The sequence below is a fragment of the Oncorhynchus mykiss genome, chromosome 18 (genome assembly GCF_057628025.1).
Source record: "Oncorhynchus mykiss isolate SJ-2025 chromosome 18, ASM5762802v1, whole genome shotgun sequence".
Taxonomy (NCBI): Eukaryota; Metazoa; Chordata; class Actinopteri; order Salmoniformes; family Salmonidae; genus Oncorhynchus; species Oncorhynchus mykiss.
This window is the reverse complement of record NC_143039.1, coordinates 42,249,353-42,276,866: the sequence shown is the minus strand read 5'-3', so window position 1 is coordinate 42,276,866 and position 27,514 is coordinate 42,249,353. Positions and strand designations below refer to the sequence as shown.

The following is a 27,514-nucleotide window of genomic DNA, read 5'->3' as shown; positions in this document are numbered from 1 at the left end:
TACACCAGGCAGTGTCAGAGGAAGGCGCAAAAATTTGTCAAAGACCCCAGCCACCCCAGTCATAGACTGTTCTCTCTACTACCACATGGCAAGTGGTACCGGAGTGCCAAGTCTAGGGTGAAAAGGCTTCTCAACAGTTTTTACACCCAAGCCATAAGACTCCTGAACAGGTAATCAAATGGCTACCAGGACTATTTGCATTGTGTCTCCCCCAACCCCTCTTTTATGCTATTGCTACTCTCTGTTCATCATACTGTATATGCATAGTCACTAACCATATCTACATGTACATATTACCTCAATCAGCCTGACTAACCGGTGTCTGTATCTAGCCTAGCTACTACTATTTTTCACTGTCTTTTTACTGTTGTTTTATTTCTTCACTTACCTATTGTTCACCTAACACCTTTTTCGCACCATTGGTTAGAGCCTGTAAGTAAGCATTTCACTGTAAGGTGAACTACACCTGTTGTATTCGGCGCACGTGACAAATAACTTTGATTTGGCCATACAACCATATAGTAACAGTCCACTAGAATCTGCTATAGCCACTCAGGGCTCCATGTGTTCTGGCCAGTGGTAAGTGTGTGGTGAGAGAGAGGAAGAGTGTACATGCAACTAAAACTACCACAGCCCACGCTGAATGAAAGGCCTGTATTATAGCAGACCAGACCAGGGTATAGTACAAGGCAATGGAAATAAGTCATCAGGCAATACATCAAATGGCACAATCACAAGGGAACCCTTAACTATGAACGGTCTGTTTCCATCAGTACAGAATTAGAGGGAAACCTCCATCAAGAAATGTTTTCATCAAGGACTCAGTACACAGTGGAGGGTTGACTCGGAGCAGACTCCAAGTCTGTGTCCCAAATACCACCCTATTCCTTATATAAGGAAGCCAGTGTCTGAATTTAATGGAGGACATCAAAACAATAGTGTTTTGGTGCTGTGAGTGTGCCTCACTAGATAAAAACATCCCATATGTCCATAACTAACAAATGTATATATCTGGTGAAAGTTGAAACTGGACATGGACTTCACTCAGAAGACAGTTATGATGATTTGGAGGGGTCAAGGCAATAGCACAAGTCCAGGCAGACATGCTAGCGGGTGGCAGAAAGCCCCCTTCTCAGGTCTCCACAGGTTTCTTGCATAGCACCCAAATACCTCTTACACCTTCAACCCTCTAGACCATACATATTTATCTTTCAAAGGGGACATTCATGATCATGAAGATGAGCAGAGAGAATACTTTGGATGCCTGCTTAAGACACTGGCTTGTTTGGGCTTGAGTAGTGGGAAGTGATGACACTGCTCTTCTGCCAAGTCCTGTATCTCCGCAGGGCAGGTAAACATAGAAAGCATGAAAAGAGCATATACAGTTGAAGTCGGAAGTTTACATCCACTTAGGTTGGAGTCATTAAAACTCGTTTTTCAAACACTTCACAAGTTTCTTGTTAACAAACTATAGTTTTGGCAAGTCGGTTAGGACATCTACTTTGTGCACGACACAAGTAATTATTTCACTTATAATTCACTGTATCACAATTCCAGTGGGTCAGAAGTTTACATACACTAAGTTGACTGCCTTTAAACAGTTTGGAAAATTCCAGAATATAATGTCATGGCTTTAGAATCTTCTGATAGGCTAATTGACATCATTTGAGTCAATTGGAGGTGTACCTGTGGATGTATTTCAAGGCCTACCTTCAAACTCAGTGCCTCTTTGCTTGACATCATAGGAAAAACAAAATAAATCAGCCAAGACTTCAGACATAGAAATTGTAGACGTCCACAAGTCTGGTTCATCCTTGGGAGAAATTTCCAAAACGCCTGAAGGTACCACGTTCATCTGTACAAACAATAGTATGCAAGAATAAGCACCATGGGACCAAGCATTCGTTATACCGTTCAGGAAGGAGACACATTCTGTCACCTAGAGATGAACGTACTTTGGTGCGAAAAGTGCAAATCAATCCCAGAACAACAGCAAAGGTCCTTGTGAAGATGCTGGAGGAAACAGGTACAAATGTATCTATATCCACAGTAAAACGAGTCCTACATCGACATAACCTGAAAGGCCGCTCAGCAAGGAAGAAGCCACTGCTCCAAAACCGCCATAAAAAAGCCAGACTACAGTTTGCAACTGCACATGGGACAAAGATCGTACTTTTTGGAGAAATGTCCTCTGGTCTGATGAAACAAAAATAGAACTGTTTGGCCATAATGACCATCGTTATATTTGGAGGAAAAAGGGGGATGCTTGCAAGCCGAAGTACACCATCCCAACTGTGAAGCATGGGGGTGGCAGCATCATGTTTGTGGGGGTGCTTTGCTGCAGGAGGGACTGGTGCAGTTCACAAAATAGATGACATCATGAGGTAGGAAAATTACGTGGATATATTGAAGCAACATCACAAGACATCAGTCAGGAACTTAAAGCTTGGTCGCAAATGGGTCTTCCAAATGGACAAAGTCAAGGTATTAGAGTGGCCATCACAAAGCCCTGACCACAATCCTATAGAAAATGTGTGGGTAGAACTGAAAAAGGGTTTGCGAGCTAGGCCTACAAACCTGACTCAGTCACACCAGCTCTGTCAGGGGTAATGGGCCAAAATTCATCCAACGTATTGTGGAAAGCTTGTGGAAGGCTACCCGAAACATTTGACCCAAGTTAAACAATTTAAAGGCAATGCTACCAAATACTAATTGAGTGTACATAAACTTCTGACAACTGAGAATGTGATGAAAGAAATTAAAGCTGAAATAAATCATTATCTCTACTATTATTCTGACATTTCACATTGTTAAAATAAAGTGGTGATCCTAACTAAACTATGATAGGGAATTTTTACTCTGATTAAATATCAGGAATTGTGAAAAACTGAGTTTAAATGTATTTGGCTAGGGTGTACAGTGAGGCAAAAAAGTATTTAGTCAGCCACCAATTGTGAAAGTTCTTCCACTTAAAAAGATGAGAGAGGCCTGTAATTTTCATCATAGGTACACTTCAACTATGACAGACAAAATTAGAGAAAACCCCCCAGAAAAAAACATTGTAGGATTTTTTATGAATTTATTTGCAAATGATGGTGGAAAATAAATATTTGGTCAATAACAAAAGTTTGTCAATACTTTGTTATATACCCTTTGTTGGCAATGACAGAGGTCAAACGTTTTCTGTAAGTCTTCACAAGGTTTTCACACACTGTTGCTGGTATTTTGGCCCATTCCTCCATGCAGATCTCCTCTTTAGCAGTGATGTTTTGGGGCTGTTGCTGGGCAACACGGACTTTCAACTCCCTCCAAAGATTTTCTATGGGGTTGTTATCTGGAGACTGGCTAGGCCACTCCAGGACCTTGAAATGCTTCTTACAAAGCTACTCCTTCGTTGCCCAGGCGGTGTGTTTGGGATCATTGTCATGCTGAAAGACCCAGCCACGTTTCATCTTCAATGCCCTTGCTGATGGAAGGAGGTTTTCACTCAAAATCTCACGATACATGGCCCCATTCATTCTTTCCTTTACACGGATCAGTCGTCCTGGTCCCTTTGCAGAAAAACAGCCCCAAAGCATGATGTTTCCACCCCCATGCTTCACAGTAGGTATGGTGTTCTTTGGATGCAATTCAGCATTCTTTGTCCTCCAAACACGACGAGTTGAGTTTTTACTAAAAAGTTATATTTTGGTTTCATCTGACCATATGACATTCTCCCAATCTTCTTCTGGGTCATCCAAATGCTCTCTAGCAAACTTCAGACGGGCCTGGACATGTACTGGCTTAAGCAGGGGGACACGTCTGGCACTGCAGGATTTGAGTCCCTGTCGGCGTAGTGTGTTATTGATGGTAGGCTTTGTTACTTTGCTCACCGTTCTTGTGATCATTTTGACCCCACGGGGTGAGATCTTGCGTGGAGCCCCAGATCGAGGGAGATTATCAGTGTCTTGTATGTCTTCCATTTCCTAATAATTGCTCCCACAGTTGATTTCTTCAAACCAAGCTGCTTACCTATTGCAGATTCAGTCTTCCCAGCCTGGTGCAGGTCTACAATTTTGTTTCTGGTGTCCTTTGACAGCTCTTTGGTCTTGGCCATAGTGGAGTTTGGAGTGTGACTGTTTGAGGTTGTGGACAGGTGTCTTTTATACTGATAACAAGTTCAAACAGGTGCCATTAATACAGGTAACGAGTGGAGGACAGAGGAGCCTCTTAAAGAAGAAGTTACAGGTCTGTGAGAGCCAGAAATCTTGCTTGTTTGTAGGTGACCAAATACTTATTTTCCACCATAATTTGCAAATTAATTCATAAAAAATCCTACAATGTGATTTTCTGGATTTTTTTCTGTACCTGTGATGAAAATTACAGGCCTCTCATCTTTTTAAGTGAGAGAACTTGCACAATTGGTGGCTGACTAAATACTTTTTTGCCCAACTGTGTGAACTTCCGACTTCAACTGTATACACCTAAGCCAAATAGATTTAAACTCAGTTTTTCACAATTCCTGACATTTAATCCTAGTAAAAATTCCCTGTTTTAGGTCAGTTAGGATCACCTGTATTTATATATATATGAGAATTCAAAAAGGAAATGTAACTATTGAATATGAACAGACACACCCTCCCCTGCATGCAGATACAATGCCAAGACCTGAGAGATGTGATAGCAGTTTTATTATGACTGCTTAGGCGGGAGGAGATGCCTGACACTCGATAGTACATTCCTGCTCAGGGTGTAGGTGTGCGGTACCCACCCTCCCTACAGATGGGGAGCCTCCTTTCCATGATAACACACCAATGGCTCCATCTCAACTCCACCGACCCACCAAATCTCTCTGCATGCGATGGCCATCAATAATGAGGATGGGAATTGTAAGAAAACACAAGAGATAATATGGCTCACACACAGCTGGTTCTGATTTATGATGTAGGAATGCTATGAATCTTGGGGAGCTCCCTAAACAAGGCCAAGGTATTGAAGCCCGTGGGCATCGGAGGGCAGAAAATACTAGCTAGTAAAATTCACTACTGTCATTTTTATTGCTGCAGCACAGTCTCTTGGCTCCGCAATATTTGAGTTGGAATTGAATCTTAGAGCATATATGTGCCCCTGGTTTTTCATTAGAAAAAAAAACTCCAGTACCCAAACTATATTCTCATCTCGTATATTATACATGCGTTATTGTATCCAAAACTACCACACAATCCTGTGACTCAAAAAAGCCACATGTGACATTGATCGGCCCAAACACAATTATTATTTTTTTTAAACATGGTTGTATGCTGTATACAAAAATCTGATGTGTTGCATATTTTATTTATTGATGTTCAATTTTAATCATGTGTAAAAACTGCACACTTCCTAAATGCATCCTTCTCCAAATACACTGCAAGGAACAGATCTCAAAAACCAGTATATTAGTATGGAAGACCATTAGTTTGGAAGAGGTCTATTGAGGACGGTCATTTTTAATGAGTGTAATTGATTGACTGTTTTATGAGGTCGTTTTGTTGGAAAATGTTGTTGCCCGTTTTTCCCCGAGTAGGATAGAATACAGCACCTGAAACAGACTATTCCTTTTAGGGATACTATGGTTGGTGCATGTGCCTTTGTGTCTCTTAATGTGTTAAAAATATAAATATATGTGGTGGTTATTGTTGCATGTCCTGTCATTGATGATGCACGCTGTGTTAAAGCAATTTCCCAAATTGAGATTAATAAAGTAATACTCTCTACTCTACTATTATCTCTCTACTCTCTCATATTTCAAGAATGGTGAGGCCAAATTGTATCCCAGGCATTAGTGAGTGGAATTAGCTGTCTCCCTCTTCTGTTGAAAACAAGGCACTACAGAAACATGCCCTGTTGATCAGACATTTTTATTGACACAATGAAGAATTTCAACAACAAAAAAATCATCAAGCTAATCAGGGTTAATTAAACTTGAACTAAATTCCAACACTTAACTTTATTTCAATGCTTTTTATTGAGTCGTCCAAAGACAGTTTATCCTTACACCATAAAGAAACCTGTCTAGCTGTAACCTGTTCCTCTGCATGTCTAGTCTACCACCTAATCAGCATTATGACTACTAACATCCTAGGTCAACATTTAGTAGAGTTCTGGCAAATGTTATTCGACAGTCATACAAGACTGTGGAAAAAGGAAATGTGAGAGCTGTTTCCAGGACAACAGACCAAAACACACAGGAGCCAGGAACCCCTTAACTAGATGTATAGATGTGTTGTTTTGTCCAAAAACCTCTGGAGCACCAGAAAGCCTGAGTCTGATAGAGCCTGAGTCCGTGGGGAAAGGGGGGGGGGGGGGGGGGGGGGGGGGGGGGGTTGTTTTACGCAAGAGAAGGTTACTTAAGTCAAAAACAAAAGTATGGGTGGGCATATAGCGCGGATGTCTAGCATCCCAAAGGCTGCGTGTTCGAAACACATTCCGGACATATTTTTCAACTTTGCAACTACTTATCAAGTTAGCTAATGTTAGCCACCGTCTCATATATTTAGCAAATATTGTACGGATTGCAATTCATAACATATCATACGAATTGTAATTTGTAACATATCATATGAAATGGATGATGGACATCCACAAACTACTACATACCACACGAAATGTAACATACCATACTAATTGGAGTGTCTCAGACTGACATTTACTATGTTACCTCTACCCCAGAGTCCAGGTTGTACTGTTATGCATTGGTCGACTTGCACGGGAATCATATAATCAACATACTATTTCAGACACACTAGTGAAAGTCACATACAATGAACAACACACACTGTAGGTCTAGATAATAGGCTGACTGGTTTTTCACAAAAATAATAAAGCACTTTGTCATATAGTAACACCGCAATTATAACAATACACTCTATATAACTTGTATTTTAATATTACTGCAGAGATTACTTATAAGTTACTTATAAGGTTATTCTGAGAAGTCTCATTTTACAGTTGTGCTACCCTGAGCCAACAGTCCTTTACGGTCTTGTTTACTAATGATGGCATGGAATAGGTTAACGTTATCTGCCCGAACAAACGCTTCCCTGCCAGATCTCCTCCTCTCCAGTCCAGCAGTGCTGTATTGACGGAGTGTTGGACACTGCTTACCTGCGCAACACATTCTGCTGTACAAATGGGACCCCACTTCTCCACAGCTCATTTCATTGATGTAATTTGCACGTCCATAAATAATGTCCTGTTCGAAACCGCCATATCGAAAAGACACAGCGGCGGTACGAGTATCTTGAGCGTTCGCCATACCAAAACGGAGCACCCAGAAAGTTGTGTCGCGCGCGCACTCTGCTTTTGTCGAAAGAAGTGCCCGTGGAACTACGCGGCGTTCGAAACAAACGGTGTCTTTATTTTCTCTCTCTTCAACATACAATGAAAAAACAAGGGCCTGTCGTATTAAGTTACAATGAGTCAAATCTTCACGTTCTCAAGTCCAGCCCACATTATTTTGTTTAGGAAATTACCCAGTGAGCGCAGTCTCCCGTAGCTTCATTCTACACGCGCCCGCCTCTGCGGGACAATGCGTTCTTAATCGGTGCTATTGAAATGCGATACTAAAGGCCATCCCCAATATAACAATCTGTCTGGACTGTATCACTTTAAACGGTTTCAGCCCGACACGCGATGTCTCTTTTACTAGCCGCTAGAGGGTGTTTCATTTAAACTTTGACATAATGATCCCATCCCTGAAGGAATGGTGTCAATAGAACTAGTTACCAATGCGCATATGATGTTGTCACAGGTGAGATGCTTGTTAAACATCTCACATTTTCATTGGTAATTTCATATATATTAGACACTATTTATATATTAGACACTATATTCATATATTTTGGCACTATTTCTCTTCTTAACCTTTTCGGTTACTGTACCGTACCACCAAATGCATTTTGCTCAGCATTTTGCCTGTGCATTTTACCAGTAGGCCTATGGTCTCACAAGTCTTCTCAAGTACCGTACTAGGCCAAGGTCCTAGTACCCCTGGTTGGGAGCCACTGTGCTAAATTAGTAAAATGTACTACATCTATTTTTTTTACATACAGTACAAGTCAAAAGTTTGGACATACCTATTCATTCCAGGGTTTTTCTTTATTTTTTACTATTTTCCAGGTTGTAGAATAATAGTGAAAACGTCACAACTTTGAAATGACACATAATGAACCATCCAGTAACCAGAAAAGGGTGAAACAAATCAAAATATATTTTCCATTATTTCAAAGTAGCCACCCCTTGATGACAGCTTTGCACACTCTTGGCATTCTTTCAACCAGGTTCGTTCATGTACGGTATTACTCTCCACCGGTTTTCATCATGTTGACAAGGGCATTGTTTGACAGATAATAGAAGGTGTGATGATGTGTTCATTTCTTCCTCGCTGTGTTGGTTAAGGAAAACAGCAATGCATCATTTATTTTCCAGTGTCTTTTAATGATGTTAAAAATAAGACAAACAAAAAGGGGTACATTTCCTGTGAGAAGAAGCCATTCCCAAACACATTCATTCAAAACCATTTTAAAAGGATAAAACCCACTAGGAGTCAGTTCATTTTCCAAACCTTATTATGCTTACTCAATGCATTCAGTGTAATATTGCCGTAACCGACTGAAACATTGGGTGTACACGCATTGTGAGTTGTTGGTTGGTTTTAGACTCAGCAGCTAAATCAGCCAGGATTAGATCATGGTTGCTAGACTGAGCATTGCACAAAATGTTGAATAAATTGGCTCTTTTTCCTTTTTAGATTTTCATCATCCATGTCATTCAACTATTTTATAGCATTTTTAACTAATAAATTAACTAACAGAGAATACGATAAAGAAAGAAAAAGATGATAACAAAATGCATATTTAGGGTTCATGTACTTTTTGAGCCATAAAGAATGTTTGGCTGCATTCAATTATGAAAATATTTGACTGAACCGCTTGACTGAACCGCTTACATATAGAGAGAGAAGGATGTAAAGAACCCGCCCCTTTCAGGTCACCTAATGCCCTAATGTATGTATGGACAATCTGATAGGATCAAGATATCATGTGCTATAAAATAGAATTTAAACTTTAATAGAAAACTACAAACTATGTTTAAGGCGATAAGATTATACGTTTCACATTTCAAAACATTCCTAATGACTAGTCACATAATGTAGGCACTTATTGTCAATGCTGACTATACATCTATTAATCCATGTATTTGGCATACTCCTTTTTCATCTTTCTAAACATTAAGGGCCGTTTTGTTGGAAGCTGTGAGTCAAGCGTTTCGCAGAGGTAGTTGATGGCATTTCGCTGAAAAGAGCGAGACAGTTTTGCTCTATGAGGGTTGTGGCAGGCCGGATCTTCATCCTATGAAACACAATTAGACAGTGCTCAGAGAGGCGGTGCCACCTGGACATGGAACAGTGCCATCCCATCAGCAAGGACATGCGGAAAATGAGCGAGGTTGAGGACATGCCAAGATGCTGGAGAGGGACAAAGATGTAGGCACATCTTTGCGCACACATGTGCATATGAAACTCTGGAATTGGAGTACTGTGTATTCGGTGGAGTATTTAGTATTGGTTGAATCTTGAATATTGGTGGAGTACATTGTATTGGTAGAATTGTGTGTATTTTTCGAGACCTAAATCGCATTAGATATTGCCAGGGTGTGTCATTTGTTACATTAGATCAGGGGTGTCGCATTGATTTTACACCGTCGCATTGATTTTTGCATTCAGTCTTCAACGAGGTCCAGAAGGTCGTACTGGAAGTTGGTTATATTTCCTTGCTGTCAAAATGTACAAAACATGTTTCTCTATCCATCATTTTTGGATTTTTCGATGCTCCCTGACTGTCTAGGGATTATTAGCAAGCTAGACGGTCAAGAAACTGTTTGAATGTAGGACCATTGACTGTGCACTGTGATTATTAGTGAGCTAGACAGTCAAGAAACTTTATGAGTATAGGTCCATTATCATTTCGACACAGTTTCAATTTGGTTCTAGTCATTTTAACATATATTGAGTTAAGAGTTTTTACTCAAACCACCCGTAGGACGTATGTATGACACCCCTGGATTAGATAAAGATTCAATCAAGAACTGCTTATAAGAACTGATCAAGAACTGATGAAAAGTACAATACCAAAGTAATCAAGGATAAAGGTGCAGTAAAATAATAACATCTGAGAAAAGAACACAACAGGAAGTGTTTCTCATCTCAATGGAACTCGTAAACAAAGACAGTCTACCGCTTTGGCTGCAGGAGCAGACTGCTTTATTACCCACTATTATTATTAGGAGAAGCCATTGCCAAGATCAACTCAAAGCCCACGCCAAAGCTCTTCAATGTGGCCAAAAATTGATACATAAATACTGTAAAAGCTGTACAAATACACACATTCAATCAGCAGTGACGCTAAGACCTTGCACTGTGGCTGTGCTAATGGTTCTTTTATTATTAAAGCACACACACTGGGTGTGTCTAAATTGCACCCTATTCCCTATATGGCTGTGCACTATGTAGGGATAGGGTGCCATTTGGGACACAAGCACTGAATAGCACACATGCCTACAGACCCACAGAGCCAGTCTGGGGAACTTCCAGTCTGTTATGGTGGTATCCAGGATACACACACACACACACACACACACACACACACACACACACACACACACACACACACACACACACACACACACACACACATCATGTGCACGGGATTGAGTAAGGCACTATCACCCAACCTCTGCTGTGTGTGTGTGTGAGTTGGCCAGTTTTTTTTAAAAACTGTTTGGGGGGTAAACGCCCTTCGCCTGCTGCACACTCACCTCCCCTATAACTGAACTATGTCAAAGGCACCCTTGTCAATCAAAGCACTGCCTTATAGAAGTGCCAGGGCGGCCATGGTTGTCCCTCCACCGTCATCCAAAATGTGACCAATATACAGTTGAAGTCGGAAGTTTACATACACCTTAGCCAAATACATTTAAACTCCGTTTTTCACAATTTCTGACATTTGATCCTAGTAAAAAAATCCCTGTCTTAGGTCAGTTAGAATCACCACTTTATTTTAAGAATGTGAAATGTCAGAATAATAGTATAGAGTGATTTATTTCAGCTTGTATTTCTTTCATCACATTCCCAGTGGGTCAGAAGTTTACATACACTCAATTAGTATTTGCAGCAAAGCACCCCCACAACATGATGCTGCCACCCCCATGCTTCACTGTTGGGATGGTGTTCTTTGGCTTGCGAGCCTCCCCCTTTTTCCTCCAAACATAACGATGGTCATGATGGCCAAGCAGTTATATTTTTGGTTTCATCAGACCAGAGGACATTTCTCCAAAAAGTACAATCTTTGTCCCCATGTGCAGTTGCAAACCATAGTCTGGCTTTTTTTATGGCGGTTTTGGAGCAGTGGCTTCTTCCTTGCTGAGCGGCCTTTCAGGTTATGTCAGTATAGGACTCGTTTAACTGTGGATTTAGATACTTTTGTACCTGTTTCCTCCAGTAAATTCACAAGGACCTTTGCTGTTGTTCTGGGATAGATTTGCACTTTTCACACCAAAGTACGTTCATCTCTAGGAGACAGAACGCTTCTCCTTTCTGAGCGGTATGACGGCTGCGTGGTCCCATGGTATTTATACTTGCATACTATTGTTTGTATAGATAGTATGCTTAGCTGATTTCTTCAGATTTTCCCGTGATGTCGAGCAAAGAGCCACTGAGTTTCGAAGGTAGGTCTTGAAATACATCCACAGGTACACCTCCAATTGAATCAAATGATGTCAATTAGCCGATCAGAAGCTTCTAAAGCTATGACATAATTTTCTGGAATTTTCCAAGCTGTTTAAAGGCACAGTCAACTTAGTGTATGTAAACTTCTGACCCACTGGAATTGTGATACAGTGAATTATGATAAAGTGATATAATCTGTCTGTAAACAATTGTTGGAAAAATGACTTGTGTCATCATGCACAAAGTAGATGTCCTAACCGACTCATTTTTCAACCTCTCCACACATTTCTTGATAACAAACTATAGTTTTGGCATCAAGAAATGTGTGGAGAGGTTGAAAAAGGAGTTTTAATGACACCACCCTAAGTGCATGTAAACTTCAACTGTAAGTATTTATTTTGAATGTGTAATATATTCATCAAACACAGAAGCCACCCAATAATCTGCTAAAAGAAGTCCAATATGGTATGACAACAGTGAAAACAGTAGCATTAATTGTTACTAAGGTAGCATTAGCAATGAAACCACAAATGTAATAGACTTCTGCCCTTCCCTATGTATTGTCTGCAGTGCAGTGCTGAAAGTTGACCAGGCCGAATGCAAAGCAGCTAAATATTAACACGCAGAGGTAGAGATAACCCACAGTCTAGTTGTGCAAAGAAATGTTTGCCTGACATTTCACAGTCAAGCCAACATATTATCAGTTAGCATGTCTAGTTGTGGATTCAATAGAATAACGTGTGAACTTAATACGATTTGGGTCATACAGTAAGGATATTACTTAACAAAACAAGTAGGGCTCACTTGAAAAAAGGGATGTCAATGTGACTTCCCTGGTTAAATAAAGTACAACGCTGTAGAAATCCCTTATCTAAATAGGTGGGTCCTCTAGTGACTTCCTGTGAGACTCGTCAATCTGGACAGAGTCGCATAGGGTCAAGAGTCATTACCAGCCAAGGTACGGTACCTGGCCAAGGTTCAGGAAAACAACAAATTAGACCCAAAAATGTAATTTAAAGAAGATTGTGCATCAGATAAAGAGCTATTCAGACTGGTGGCGATTTTAGCATCCTCTTATGGCTAGCTGGCTGCATTACAACTTTACTTTATTGTCTCATCGATTTAGTGTACGGGTGTTTCTCATTTCACAAGTGCAGGTAATTATCCCCTCTCTCGCACGCGCGACATCTGCAGCCTTAAACTCAGGCATCCTGTAATTTGCCTAAGGGTGTGGTTGTCCCACTGTTCTGCAGAGGAAAGCCTGACAGGCTCACGGTGACAAGCTGTGTCAACAATACATTACATTTGAAAGAGGTGTCTGTGCCACAGGTATAGGGACGTAGCAAGCTAAACTTTACGAGGTTAACGGAGCCAAATCGTGTGTGTGATATTTCTTCAGAGACCAGAAGGCCTGATAATAGCCCATGTCTATAACCATTGTGAACATTCCATATAGGACCAATGTGACAGCATGTTGAACATGTTCATAAACAAAAGGAGTCGTTCGAGGAAGAAAACAAAAATCACAATTCAGGGCTTTTGCAATCACCTTGTATGCAAGTCTATACTGCAATCGCCTTGTATACAAGTCTATACTGCAATCACCTTGTATACAAGTCTATACTGCAATCACCTTGTATGCAAGTCTATACTGCAATCGCCTTGTATGCAAGTCTATTCTACACAAGACCATTCAAATTTACCATGTAATAGATGAAACGTTATTATTTGATCAAACTCTCTATCCCATATCACACCACAACACATAAATGTTCCACTCTCACAAATAGAACAAATGATCTTCACGTGAAACAAAATGATCATATCTGTCTAGAGGTTATTTTTCAATGATAGGCAATCATTTATTTCTCCTTAGTACATGTACCTTCATAACAACTTTAGATAAGTGAGACAAGACTGAGGCGGAACTACAAGTCGTGAATCCAACTGTGAAGCAACGTCAGTCAACAAAATACTACAGCATCATATTACAGCCAGCATTTACAGGGTTAACACCACCAACTTTACAGTCAGGAAATTTGAGATGAGAGGGAGAAGAAGAGGGGGAGCAGCATGCACCACAAAAGCACAGAGAGTAGAGAGGGAAGAGAGAGCAGACCATTTAAGACAAATGGTGACGACTAGAGACCTTCTGATCTCTATTCATGTGCCCCAAGGACATATTTACTGAAGTACAGTAAGCCTTGTAACAAGTTTTTTTCCCCAGCTGGTCTTACCTTCTCTTAACTGCCTCCTACGTTGCCTCCACTGCCAAACGGCGATCAAAGTGACAATATGTCCTACAACCACCAGGGTTGGGAACACGCTTCCAGGGGGCCTTTCCGGCATCAGGCCTGGGACCGAGTGGGGACTCGCAGGATCCAGAGACAGCTGGGAGAGCCCGGGTGAAAGGTGAGGGTGTGTGGAGGAAGGGGGGGCCAGCCAGGGGTGTGGTGCCGCCGTCCTGGACTTCAAACCAAAGAGGAAGCCAACATGCTTGCAACTTACGAGAGAGCAGAGCGAAAGAGCACCGCTCCCACCTTTTTTTCTCCTTCTGACTCAGACTGCTGGCAAAAGTGGCCGAGCTCCCACCCACTCTCTCTTGCTCGTTCCCTCGCTCCCTTCCTTCCACAATCTCTTCTCGTACGTCCACTCAGACTTGCATGATTTTGCTTCTTTACTTAGCCAGGTACATTTAAGTCTATTGATTGTAGCCTTCAGGTAACACAGTAAAGATTACATTTTACATTAGTAAAATATGTCTAGTCAGATCTATCTCTCTTCAACTAGCCTTAGTTGGATGTGGTGTGGCCAAAGCCACATTCCTGCTTCATGTGTGAGAGCAACTATTAGCATACCGTAAATACCATACTATATAGACAAACACAATAATGATAATGTTTTTAAACCTGAAGTTATAGCTTACTTTTGCACTATGCACCATTTTAACTTCCATTCATTCATGTTGTGTCCATTTTTTTATATTTTATTTTACATTTATTTAACTAGGCAAATCAGTTAAGAACAAATTCTTATTTTCAATGACGGCCTAGGAACAGTGGGTTAACAACCTGTTCAGGGGCAGAATGACTGATTTGTACCTTGTCAGCTCGGGGATTCGAACTTGCAACCTTTCGGTTACTAGTCCAACGCTCTAACCACTAGGCTACCCTGCCGCCCCAACCCTGCCGCCCCAATATGTTGTGTTTACTATGTATGGTTCTTTCTTGTCTTTCTTGTAAAAGAGATGTACATTTCAATGTGACTTCTGATTAAATAAAGGATGAATAAAAAAATAAAACACCATCTCTGAAGGTAGTGTGGGAGACATCTCATAAAGTGAGATGTTGATCTAGATCTCTCTTTACTTACACAAGTATCTCTCCTGGACCTAGTTTCTGTCGTCAAATTAGTGTGGTGTAAAGTGATCTCCTATTTGCTGTTGCTACTCCAACTGGTTTGCTCCATGGGAAGGGTCACAAACCTCTAGCAGTAAGCTACTCATTATTTTCCATCCTCCCCATGAGTCATACAAACCAAGGATCTCACTTTTTTTCTCCAAAGGTTTATGTTCCTATTTACATTTTTTTTCCTTCATTTTCCTAGAAGCTATGTCTTAACTCCATATTCATGCCCATAGGCTTTCCAGAAGCCTAAAGAACTGGGTCTTGTTTCTTGACCACTAACAAATAAAAATCCTCCAACCTCCAAATACCAACTCACTGTTTAAGCCTTCTGCCTGTCAATCCAAACACCTACCCCATTCTTTCTGGACAAAGAACGTCATTAAAGAACTGAAGGTGAAATATCTTAGAGAAAAGCTAACCCCGGAGTGGGAATGTTCCTTAAAACATAGATCCTGTTTTCATGGCTGTCTCTTTGTGAAGGTGCTCTCTTTGCAGAGCCACACAATGCATAAGTCCTTGACATTGGAACGTATCCCCCATCACAAAACAAACTATGACTTGTAACCGTCCCAAAGCCACAAAACACACAAATAAAACCCGCAGACACACTTCACACGACACGCCACAAAATACAACATCAAAAGTTTCATTCTGTGGGCAAAATAAGTGAGAGTATTGTAGCCTAAAACCACTGAAAGCAAACTGAACTACATACAGTATGCTCTAGCCAAATTAGCAAGCCTTCCGGTCGGTTACGCCTCTGGCAAAGGTGCGATGCCTGGAACCGAGGCTAGTTTCCCAGTAACGATAAGCAACACACAGACATACTTTTATCAACCTACCAGGTATGATCTTCATCTATAGAAGATATCGCAAGAGGGATATTTAGCCTAAGAGGAGATATTCAGGATGTCAAAGACAGACCTGGTCTGAAGAGACAGAGGTGGTTTCTCTCGTATCTCTGTCTGATAACTCTATTATGAGGGGTGTCCCTTTCGTGCTAATTTGAGGGTTGTCTATTTTACCCCTGCTGGTAAATGTCAACCAAAACCATAGTGACCAAAACAATTGTCAAGGGGATATGGAATAGGACTACACATTTAAGTTAAAAGTGGACACTGAATGGGAAATATGGTCATGATGACAAGCTAAGAACCTGACAGAAGAAAATATTGTTCTAGCTTTGTGATGTCACATCAACACTCCCAACGACATAGGTGGAGTCTGCCCCAATGTTTACCACATTTAAACCACGTAGACAAGAGTGACTCATAAGAAATACATCTCAACAACAGGCCTCAACTACAGTGTCGTGAAAAAGTATTTGACCCCTTTCCGATTATTATTTATTTAAATTGTGTGTGTGTTGGGGGGGGGGGGCAGATTTAATATTGCAGACAGATTGGGGTTTCCATCAATGTATTTATTATCAATATATATATTTTTGTAAATATATACAGTGCATTCTGTTACATTACAGCCTTATTCTAAAATATATATATATTTTTATTGTCCCTCATCAATCTACACACAATACCCCATAATGACAAAGCAAAAACAGGTTTGTATGAACTTCAGCAAATGTGTAAAATAAAATAAACTGCCATATTCAGAGACCCTTTACTCAGTATTTTGTTGAAGAACCTTTGGCAGTAATTATAGCCTCGAGTCTTATTGGGTATTGACATTACAAGCTTGGCACACCTGTATTTGGGGAGTTTCTCCCATTCTTCTCTGCAGATCTTCTCAAGCTCTGTCAGGTTGGATGGGGAGTGTCGCTGCACAGCTATTTTAAGGTCTTTAGAGATCGGGTTCAAGTCCGGGCTCTGGTTAGGCCACTTGTCCCAAAGACACTCCTGCATTGTCTTGGCTGTGTGCTTAGGGTCGTTGTCTTGATGGAATGTGACTTCACCCCAGTCTGAGGTACTGAGTGCCCTGGGGAAGGTTTTCATCAATAATCTCTCTGTACTTTGCTCTGTTCATCTTTCCCTCGATCCTGACTAGTCTCCCAGTCCCTGCTGTTGAAAAGCATACCCACAGCATGATGCTGCCACCACCATGTAGGGATGGTGCCAGATTTTCTCCAGACTTGTCGCTTGGCATTCAGGCCAAAGAGTTCAATCTTGATTAAATCAAACCAGAGAATCCTGTTTCTGAGAGTCTTTTAGGTGCCTTTTGGCAAACTGCAAGTGGGCTGTCATGTGCCTCGACACAATGGCTTGGTTTTTGCTCCGACATGCACTGTCAACTGTGGAACTTTATACAATGGTTCCTCCTTTAAAAGTTGTGTCATACTGCGGCACACCCTGCGTGCTGCTGCAGCATTCTGTGGCACGTTATCTATTTGTCAGCCATTTCTTCTGTTACTGCAAGTTATTGCTAGTTTGACCACCAGAGGGCATCTTTTGAGAAGCATTTGATAGTATTCCGTATTGGCATTACCAGATAATTTAAAACCATTATTGTAATAACATAGTATATGGGATTGATTTTAAGAAGTTTGGCTTAATTAATTTGATTAATATTATGGTGTTTCCATTCAAAAAAAAAGGTCAGTTTGTAAATTCAGACTGTTTCACTCTCGGAGCGCACACTGGACGTTCGGGCCGAGGAGTAGGGTTGATTTAGCTTTACAGCGGCAGTCAAGCTAATATTTGCTTGCTACTTACAGACACAAATGAGACCACTCTGACCATTTTACTTACCCTAGCAGAGCTGGTAAGGCAGTTTTCGTGTTAACCAGAGCTTTGGTGACTGTAAATGTGGTGCTGGAAACCATTTATTTGATAGTAGGCTGGACACATTACATTTTTTAACAACGTTCTTTTCAGATAAAAATTAGTTCATTGCATCCGTCGTGGAGCCCAGTTTCATAATATGACCAAATTTCCCAGCTGCTTGCCGTTGTTTTGAAGTAATTGCAAAAAAACAGGCCTGATTTAGTGCATTTTTCACCCTGCCAGCTCCTTTTAGTTCAATTGAGCACTGTGGCACCAACTCGCCTTCTGAATGTTCTATTCACAGTTTATTGTTCAATGTCACAATGCTTGCTTCGCTATTGTTGGCAATGAGACCTGCTCACGTTGTTTTATAGTTAAAATGTAAACAACCAAATGTAAACAATAAAAATAATTTTGGAACTCTGCGGTATTCCCATTGTTTCCTATGGGGGAAATATAGGCATGTCTGTTTATTTCGCCAAATATATCGCAATGTGTATATTTTGATTTTTTTTTCAAATCGGATGTAACCGGTGTGAAATGGATAGCTAGTTAGCGTGGTACACGCTAATAGCGTTTCAATCGGGGACATCACTCGCTCTGAGACCTTGAAGTAGTTGAGGTCCTAACGATGCTTTGATGGTGGCTGTTGTCTATGAGTGCAGAGGGTCCCTAGTTCGAGCCCAATAAGGGTGAGGAGAGGGATGGAAGCAAAACTGTTACACGGGCACCAATCTCCTCTTTGTAATTATGTAAGTCTGGGCCGCGAGCTCGTTTGTCATCGATCGCTAGACCAGAAATAGTCTGACCAAAATGTCCATTGAGAAAGCACAACGACAATACCATTTAGCTAAACTAAGAATGACGAGAATAATCAAGTCAATAAACATTGGGTAGTTAGATAGCCTATAGTTAATATACTGGCAAGATGTATAACTACTAATGTTAGGTAGCTAGCTAACATACCGGTACATACTGCTGTAATGATATGCTATGTGGTTCGTAAGGACAGCGTAGCTAACAAATTGTCAGCCAACATAACGTGTAAGGTAACTTATTTGAAAAGTCATTACTTTATTACATTGAGTAGCAAGCTACCCCTGGTCTGTGATGGGGGGGTTCACACCTAGCTCGGCTATTAGACTATTGTTTAGTAAAGGTTGAATAGTCTATTGCTCAGCTATTAGTCCCCCTCCCCAACTTGCAACAAATTGCTGTTCCCATCTCATTCCATTCCCTCTTCCATTCCAGTCTTCTTCAGTGGCTAAACCAACTTTTCAGTGGCTAAACCAACTGAACTTTATTGTGCCTTAATAACAAACTTGTATGACATTTGTAAATACGACTAAAATTGTTAAATTACAGGCATAGTTGGTTTAGCCAAGTAAAAAGACAGGAACCTTCCCGCTATCCATGATTGGCTGAGATAATGGATGGGCTGGACATGGTCTGCCATGTTGCACCGTCTGTCTATAACATGAGCTGGTTACTATGTGCAGGTAATCCTTTCTAACATAGCTCTTTTGAAAGATATCACGTAGAACTGCAAAAGTGTTGCTCTCCACTTTCTGGAGGACTGAGTTTTGAAATCAGTGGAATGCCCAATGGAATGAAAGTATGGTAGCAAAAGAGGTGGAGAAAATGCTGGTGTTTGATTGTAAATATGCAGAAAAGAGAACACACAGAAGGCCTGTCCCCAGATTACATCTTCAAACTAAAGGCAACCGTGGCATCCGTGACAGAGAGGGAGAAGGGTTAATCCATGTATACAGGCAAGAGAGTCGATCTAGCTATATTTTCAGATATTATATATGTATCAAATTTTGGAAAAGTAAATTCATTGCAAGTGTATTGTTAGCTAGCTAGCTAATGTTAGATGGCTGGCTCGCTAGCTAACGTTACGTGTATGATCTGTGTAGTAATATTAATCGTATCTCAGAGTCATTTGCATTGCTAGTTATAGCCTAATGTTAGCTAGCTAGCTAACATCAAACCTGTTTTTTTGCAAGGTGTTATGTTATGAGTTGGGATTATGGTTAATTGTTTAGCTAGCTAGCTACATGTCTAAACAAAAGACTCCACTATGCAAGTAACCATTTCACTGTACCGTTTACACTTTCTGTATCCTGTACATGTAACAAATAAACTGTGATTTTATTTTATATAATACAGTGGCTTGCGAAAGTATTCACCTCCTTGGCATTTTTCCAATTCTGTTGCCTTATAACATGGAATTAACATGGATTTTTGGGGGGTTTGTATCAGTTGATTTACACAAAATGCCTACCACTTTGAAGATACAAAATATTTTTTTATTGTGAAACAAACAAGAAATAAGAAAGAAAACTTGAGCATGTATAACTATTCACCCCCCCCCAAAGTCAATACTTTGTAGACCCACCTTTTGCAGCAATTACAGCTGCAAGTCTCTTGGGGTATGTCTCTATAAGCTTGGCACATCTAGCCACTGGGATTTTTGCCCAATCTTCAAGGCAACACTGCTCCAGCTCCTTCAAGTTGGATGGGTTCCACTGGTGTACAGCAATCTTTAAGTCATACCACAGATTCTCAGTTGGATTCAGTTCTGGGCTTTGGCTAGGCCATTCCAAGACATTTAAATGTTTCCCCTTAAACTACTCGAGTGTTTAACTTCTGTCCCATCGCCCCGACCCGTGCTCGAACCAGGGATTCTCTGCACACAGACAACAGTCACCCACGAAGCATCGTTACCCATCGCGCCACAAAAGCCGCGCCCCTTGCAGAGCAAGGGGAACCATTACTTCAAGGTCTCAGAGCGAGTGACGTCACCGATTGAAACACTATTAGCGTGCACCACCACCACCAACTAGCTAGCTATTTCACATCGGTTACACTAACACCAAACATGTTTGCTTATTTTTTCTTTAAGCAATGGCTTTTTACTGGCCACTCTTCTGTAAAGCCCAGCTCTGTGGAGTGTACGGCTTAAAGTGGTCCTATGGACAGATACCCCAATCTATGCTGTGGAGCTTTGCAGCTCCTTCAGGGTTATCTTTGGTCTCTTTGTTGCCTCTCTGATTAATGCCCTCCTTGTCTGTTCTGAGAGTTTTGGCAGGTTTGTTGTGGAGCCATATTCTTTCCATTTTTTAATAATGGATTTAATGGTGCTCCGTGGGATGCTCAAAGTTTCTGATATTTTTTTATAACCCAACCCTGATCTGTACTTCTCCACAACGTTGTCCCTGACCTGTTTGGAGAACTCATTGGTCTTCATGGTGCTGCTTGCTTGGTGGTGCCCCTTGCTTAGTGGTGTTGCAGACTCTGTGGCCTTTCAGAACAGGTGTATACAGTGCCTTGCGAAAGTATTCGGCCCCCTTGAACTTTGCGACCTTTTGCCACATTTCAGGCTTCAAACATAAAGATATAAAACTGTATTTTTTTTGTGAAGAATCAACAACAAGTGGGACACAATCATGAAGTGGAACGACATTTATTGGATATTTCAAACTTTTTTAACAAATCAAAAACTGAAAAATTGGGCGTGCAAAATTATTCAGCCCCCTTAAGTTAATACTTTGTAGCGCCACCTTTTGCTGCGATTACAGCTGTAAGTCACTTTGGGTATGTCTCTATCAGTTTTGCACATCAAAAGACTGACATTTTTTCCCATTCCTCCTTGCAAAACAGCTCGAGCTCAGTGAGGTTGGATGGAGAGCATTTGTGAACAGCAGTTTTCAGTTCTTTCCACAGATTCTCGATTGGATTCAGGTCTGAACTTTGACTTGGCCATTCTAACACCTGGATATGTTTATTTTTGAACCATTCCATTGTAGATTTTGCTTTATGTTTTGGATCATTGTCTTGTTGGAAGACAAATCTCCGTCCCAGCCTCAGGTCTTTTGCAGACTCCATCAGGTTTTCTTCCAGAATGGTCCTGCATTTGGCTCCATCCATCTTCCCATCAATTTTAACCATCTTCCCTGTCCCTGCTGAAGAAAAGCAGGCCCAAACCATGATGCTGCCACCACCATGTTTGACAGTGGAGATGATGTGTTCAGGGTGATGAGCTGTGTTGCTTTTATGCCAAACATAACGTTTTGCATTGTTGCCAAAAAGTTCAATTTTGGTTTCATCTGACCAGAGCACCTTCTTCCACATGTTTGGTGTGTCTCCCAGGTGGCTTGTGGCAAACTTTAAACAACACTTTTTATGGATATCTTTAAGAAATGGCTTTCTTCTTGCCACTCTTCCATAAAGGCCAGATTTGTGCAATATACGACTGATTGTTGTCCTATGGACAGAGTCTCCCACCTCAGCTGTAGATCTCTGCAGTTCATCCAGAGTGATCATGGGCCTCTTGGCTGCATCTCTGATCAGTCTTCTCCTTGTATGAGCTGAAAGTTTAGAGGGACGGCCAGGTCTTGGTAGATTTGCAGTGGTCTGATACTCCTTCCATTTCAATATTATCGCTTGCACAGTGCTCCTTGGGATGTTTAAAGCTTGGGAAATATTTTTGTATCCAAATCCGGCTTTAAACTTCTTCACAACAGTATCTCGGACCTGCCTGGTGTGTTCCTTGTTCTTCATGATGCTCTCTGCGCTTTTAACGGACCTCTGAGACTATCACAGTGCAGGTGCATTTATACGGAGACTTGATTACACACAGGTGGATTGTATTTATCATCATTAGTCATTTAGGTCAACATTGGATCATTCAGAGATCCTCACTGAACTTCTGGAGAGAGTTTGCTGCACTGAAAGTAAAGGGGCTGAATAATTTTGCACGCCCAATTTTTCAGTTTTTGATTTGTTAAAAAAGTTTGAAATATCCAATAAATGTCGTTCCACTTCATGATTGTGTCCCACTTGTTGTTGATTCTTCACCAAAAAATACAGTTTTATATCTTTATGTTTGAAGCCTGATATGTGGCAAAAGGTCGCAAAGTTCAAGGGTGCCGAATACCTTCGCAAGGCACTGTATATACTGAGATCATATGACAGATCATGTGGACACTTAGATTGCACAGAGGTGGACATTATTTAACTAATTATGTCGTCACTTCTGAAGGTAATTGGTTGCACCAGATCTTATTTAGGGGCTTCATAGCAAAGGGGGGGATACATATGCATGCACCACTTTTCCATTTTTTTATTTATTTTTGAAACTTGATTTTTTTGATGTTGTTAAAAACCATTTAAATTACAGGTTGGAATAGGAAAACGTAAAGGGGGTTGAATACTTTTACAAGGCACTGTATGTGTTTACCAGAGACGGTAATGTGAAGAACAACATGACCTGCACCAAAGTCAAATTAGAATATAACTTTAGGCAAACGAGACAGTGTCAAAGTTTAGAATGCCCTGATTTTATTTTGTCACACACATCCATAAGCTATTTTCTGTAATTGGCTCGCCATCAAACTTGTAAATAATGATGTTGTTGTGAGTTTATTTTCCTGCAATAATGAATACAAATGAGCTAAAGGGAAGACATTGTCAGCTACTGTATATGATATGGTCATTAATAGAACTGGCTAACTAGCTAACATTAACGTAAGCTAGCTAGCTAAAAAGCTAGAAATAAACCAAAACATTGTTTAGAAAGTTGCTTTTAGTTGCCTGGTTTGATGTATTAAGTATATGCCAATCTATTTATTTTTTAAATACACCAGTTATGCTATTTTGGACCACCAGGCTGCTGATATCATGCAGCCTGTCGTTTTTGTGTTCATACTTTTTCATAACGACAAGTTCGGACGACAATAAAATGTTCATTCTAACGGCGACAACTGTCGATAGACGTATTATAAACCAGCCTTTGGTCTTGAAATCTTTGGTTTAGTACATGTGAATCCTTAAAGAGATGGGTGGGGCTAAGGCTTAAGAGGGTGTGAACGTAGGTGTACCAAACATTGAAGGGCCATTTTCTCAAAAGTGGGGTAACAAGTTTACCAACTTTCAAAGCAGAATTACTTTCCCATTGTTCCTCCTGCAGTTTATGATATACAATTTTCTAGCACTGAGTTTCTACTTTTATCCAACGAAAAAAACACAATTTGAAATGTTGCTACATAAGACCGAATTGAGCCGGTCGAGTACAATTTTGGATGCAGTCACTGGCTCGCTTACTGTGACGGCTAGCAATTACCCATACTGCCCCTGCATAGGAGTGCGACAGGTGGCATCCCAAATGGCACTCTCTTCCCTATATAGTGTACTACTTTTGACCAGAGCCCTATGGCAGTGCTGGAAAAAGTACCCAACTGTCATTCTTGAGTAAAAGTAAATATACTTTAAAAGAAAATTATTCAAATAAAAGTAAAAGTCACCCAGTAAAAGTCTAAAAGTATTTGGTTTAAAATGTACTTAATTGTCAAAAGTAAAAGCATAAATCATTTCAAATTCCTTATATTAAACAAACCAGACGGCACCATATTCTTGTTTAGAAAATGTACGGAAAGCCAGGGGCACACTCCAACATTCAGACATAATTTACAAACTAAATGTGTTTAGTGACTCCGCCAGACTAGAGGCAGTATGGATGACCAAGGATGTTTGGTTGATAAGTGCGTGAATTTGACTATTTTCCTATCCTGCTAAGCATTAAAAGTACTTTTGGGTGTCAAGGAAAATGTACGAAGTAAAAAGTACAATATTTTCATAAGGAATGTAGTGAAGTAAAAGTAGCCAAAAATATGAATGGAAAAGTAATGTACAGATACCCCAAAAAAACGACTAAATAATTGTAAGTATTTTTTACTTAAGTTCTTTACACTACTGCCCTACGGGCCCTGGTCAAAAGTAATGCAGTAAATAGACCTTTTCACAGACCTTTTTCTCAAAAGTATCTCTAGCACTAAATGACCTGAAGGTTATGCGCAATCACGTTCTGCACAGGTCTTTCTTTACCCCTACCTTACGCACACATTTTTGTGGTCCTCTTCTCAATCAGTTTAATGGGGATATGCATTTGGGCAAATCTACGGTAACAGAATGACACAGACTCTGACATTTTTCACTTTAAAAGTATGCCAAACAAAAACCATTAACTGCAAAGTTAATTAATTAATTAATTAATTGATTCAGCTTTGATCTAACTTTATTAAACGATCACCATTCGCCAGAGTAGCCTGTTCCCTAAGAGTAGAGCAGACTGTGTGTAAAGTAGAGAATAAACACATGTGCAGAATGTGATCTGCACATGCGCTAAAGCTTTGGGACCTTTAGCACCAGAGATACTTTTGAGAAAAAGGTCAGGGAAAAGTGGGATCCGCAGCCACTCTGGATAGAGATTAGGGTGCCATTTGGGACGCACACACTGCCCCTCATTGGGAAAAAAACAGGACAGGGAGTAGCCACTCAGAGGAGTTCATCTGGCTCACACCCCCTGGATTTAGCCAGCTCTGGGGGAACCTGATCCCTGGCAGAACCAGACTGTGTGAGTAGGAGGAGCCTGCCCTACAGCTCTTGGTCTTACCATAAAGTCTGTGCTACAACTCTGCTTCACAGTTAATACTTATTGTCAAGATAAATCAGCAAATCCAAATAGATGGAACGTAGGCTGTGTGTCGTTGGCTGGCAATTTATAGACCACAAATCTCAACTTTCACTAGTGAAACTAGTTTACCACATAATCGCATCAAAAACAAATGGAATCTAGCTAAATACATAATATGACTAAAAGTATGTGGACACCTTGGGTTGTGCCGTGGCGGAGATCTTTGTGGGCTATACTCGGCCTTGTCTCAGGATGGTAAGTAGGTGGTTGAAGATATCCCTCTAGTGGTGTGGGGGCTGTGCTTTGGCAAAGTGGGTGGGGTTTTATCCTTCCTGTTTGGCCCTGTCCGGGTGTGTCATCGGATTGGGCCACAGTGTTTCCTGACCCCTCCTGTCTCAGCCTCCAGTATTTATGCTGCAGTAGTTTATGTGTCGGGGGGGTAGGGTCAGTTTGTTATATCTGGAGTACTTCTCCTGTCCTATCTGGTGTCCTGTGTGAATTTAAGTATGCCCTCTCTAATTCTCTCTTTCTCTCTCTCTCTCTCGGAGGACCTGAGCCCTAGGACCATGCCTCAGGACTACCTGGCCATGCTGCTGCTCCAGTTTCAACTGTTCTGCCTGTGATTGTTATTATTTGACCATGCTGGTCATTTATGAACATTTGAACATCTTGGCCATGTTCTGTTATAATCTCCACCCGGCACAGCCAGAAGAGGACTGGCCACCCCACATAGCCTGGTTCCTCTCTAGGTTTCTCGGTTTTGGCCTTTCTAGGGAGTTTTTCCTAGCCACCATGCTTCTACACCTGCATTGCTTGCTGTTTGGGGTTTTAGACTGGGTGTCTGTACAGCACTGAGATATCAGCTGATGTACGAAGGGATATATAAATCAATTTGATTTGATTTGACCTGCTCGTCGAACATCTCATTCCAAAATCATTGGCATTCATTTGGAGTTGGCCCTTCGTTGCTGCTATAACAGCCTCCACTCTTCTGGGAAGGCTTTCCACTAGATGTTGGAACATTGTTGTGGGTACTTGCTTCCAATCAGCCACAAGAGCATTACTGAGGTCGGGCACTAATGTTGGGCGATTAGGTCAGGCTCGCAGTCACGTTCGATGGGGTTGAGGTCAAGGTTCTGTGCAGGCCAGTCAAGTTCTTCCACACCCATCTCAACAAACCATTGTTGCCACACAGTTGGGAGCACCGAATCGTCTACAATGTAATTGTATGTCGTAGCGTTAAGATTTCCCTTCACTGGAACTAAGGGGCCTAGCCGGAACCATGAAAAACAGCTCCAGCCATTATTCCTCCTCCACCAAACTTTACAGTTGGCACTATGCATTGGGGCAGGTAGCGTTCTCCTGGCATCCGCCAAACCCAGATTTGTCCGTCGGACTGCCAGACGGTGAAATGTGATTCATCACTCCAGGGAACACGTTTCCACTGCTCCAGAGTCCAATGGAGGTGAGCTTTATTCCATATGACGCTTGGCATTGCGCATTGTGATCTTAGGCTTGTGTGCGGCTGCTCAGTCATGGAAACACATTTCATGGAGCTCCCGACTAACACTTCTTGTGCTAACGTTGCTTCGAGAGGTAGTTTTGAACTCGGTAGTGAGTGTTGCAACCAAGGACAGACAATTTAAAGGTGCTACGCGCTTCAGCGGTCCCGTTCTGTGAACTTGTGAGGCCTACCACTTTGCAGCTGAACAGTTGTTGCTCCTTGACGTTTCCTCTTCACAAAAACAGCACTTACAGTTGACCTGGGCAGCACTAGCAGGGCAGACATTTGACGAACTGACTTGTTGGAAAGGTGGCATTCTATGACTGTGCCACGTTGAAAGTCACTGAGCTCTTCTGTAAGGCCATTCTACTGGCAATGTTTGTCTATGGAGATTTTATGGTTGTGTGCTCAATATTATACACCTGTCAGCAAAGGGTGTGGATGAAATAGCCAAATCCACAAATTTGAAGGGGTGTCCACCTACTTTTGTATATATATTGTAGCTTAAATGTGAACCATATGCTACAGGTTTATCACAAAGAGATGGAATGCCACTACTGTTATGTGATACACTAGCAGCATTAGATCCCAGCTTTAGCAATGCAAACCTAATGCTGACACCTCTTGGTAAGAATACTGTACTGTACCTGTAGTTAAAACGTC

At 41.1% G+C, this 27,514-nt stretch overlaps 2 protein-coding genes across 26 annotated transcripts in view; both read right to left on the bottom strand.

The window, feature by feature from the left end:
• Nucleotides 1-27,514, bottom strand: part of LOC110496062 (plectin) — a 200,302-nt gene that overhangs the window by 68,817 nt on the left and 103,971 nt on the right. For 4 of the 25 annotated variants that reach the window (XM_090208444.1, XM_021571728.3, XM_090208458.1 and 1 more), the window contains exon 1: nt 13,981-16,357. The exons of 16 other annotated variants lie outside the window; for them this stretch is intronic. In XM_090208444.1, coding sequence (XP_090064570.1) covers nt 13,981-14,092 — 112 coding nt within the window. In that variant the 5' untranslated portion in view covers nt 14,093-16,357. Of the gene's footprint in view, nt 1-7,122; nt 7,672-13,980; nt 16,358-27,514 lie in introns of those variants that run through there. 5 more of the 25 variants (XM_090208456.1, XM_090208442.1, XM_090208457.1 and 2 more) reach the window with 3 other exon arrangements.
• Nucleotides 8,434-27,514, bottom strand: part of LOC110496064 (uncharacterized) — a 30,349-nt gene continuing 11,268 nt past the window's right edge. Inside the window, exon 2 of the mRNA XM_090208461.1 lies at nt 8,434-9,368. Within this exon, the coding sequence (XP_090064587.1) occupies nt 9,364-9,368 (5 nt within the window). The 3' untranslated portion in view covers nt 8,434-9,363. The remainder of the gene's footprint in view (nt 9,369-27,514) is intronic.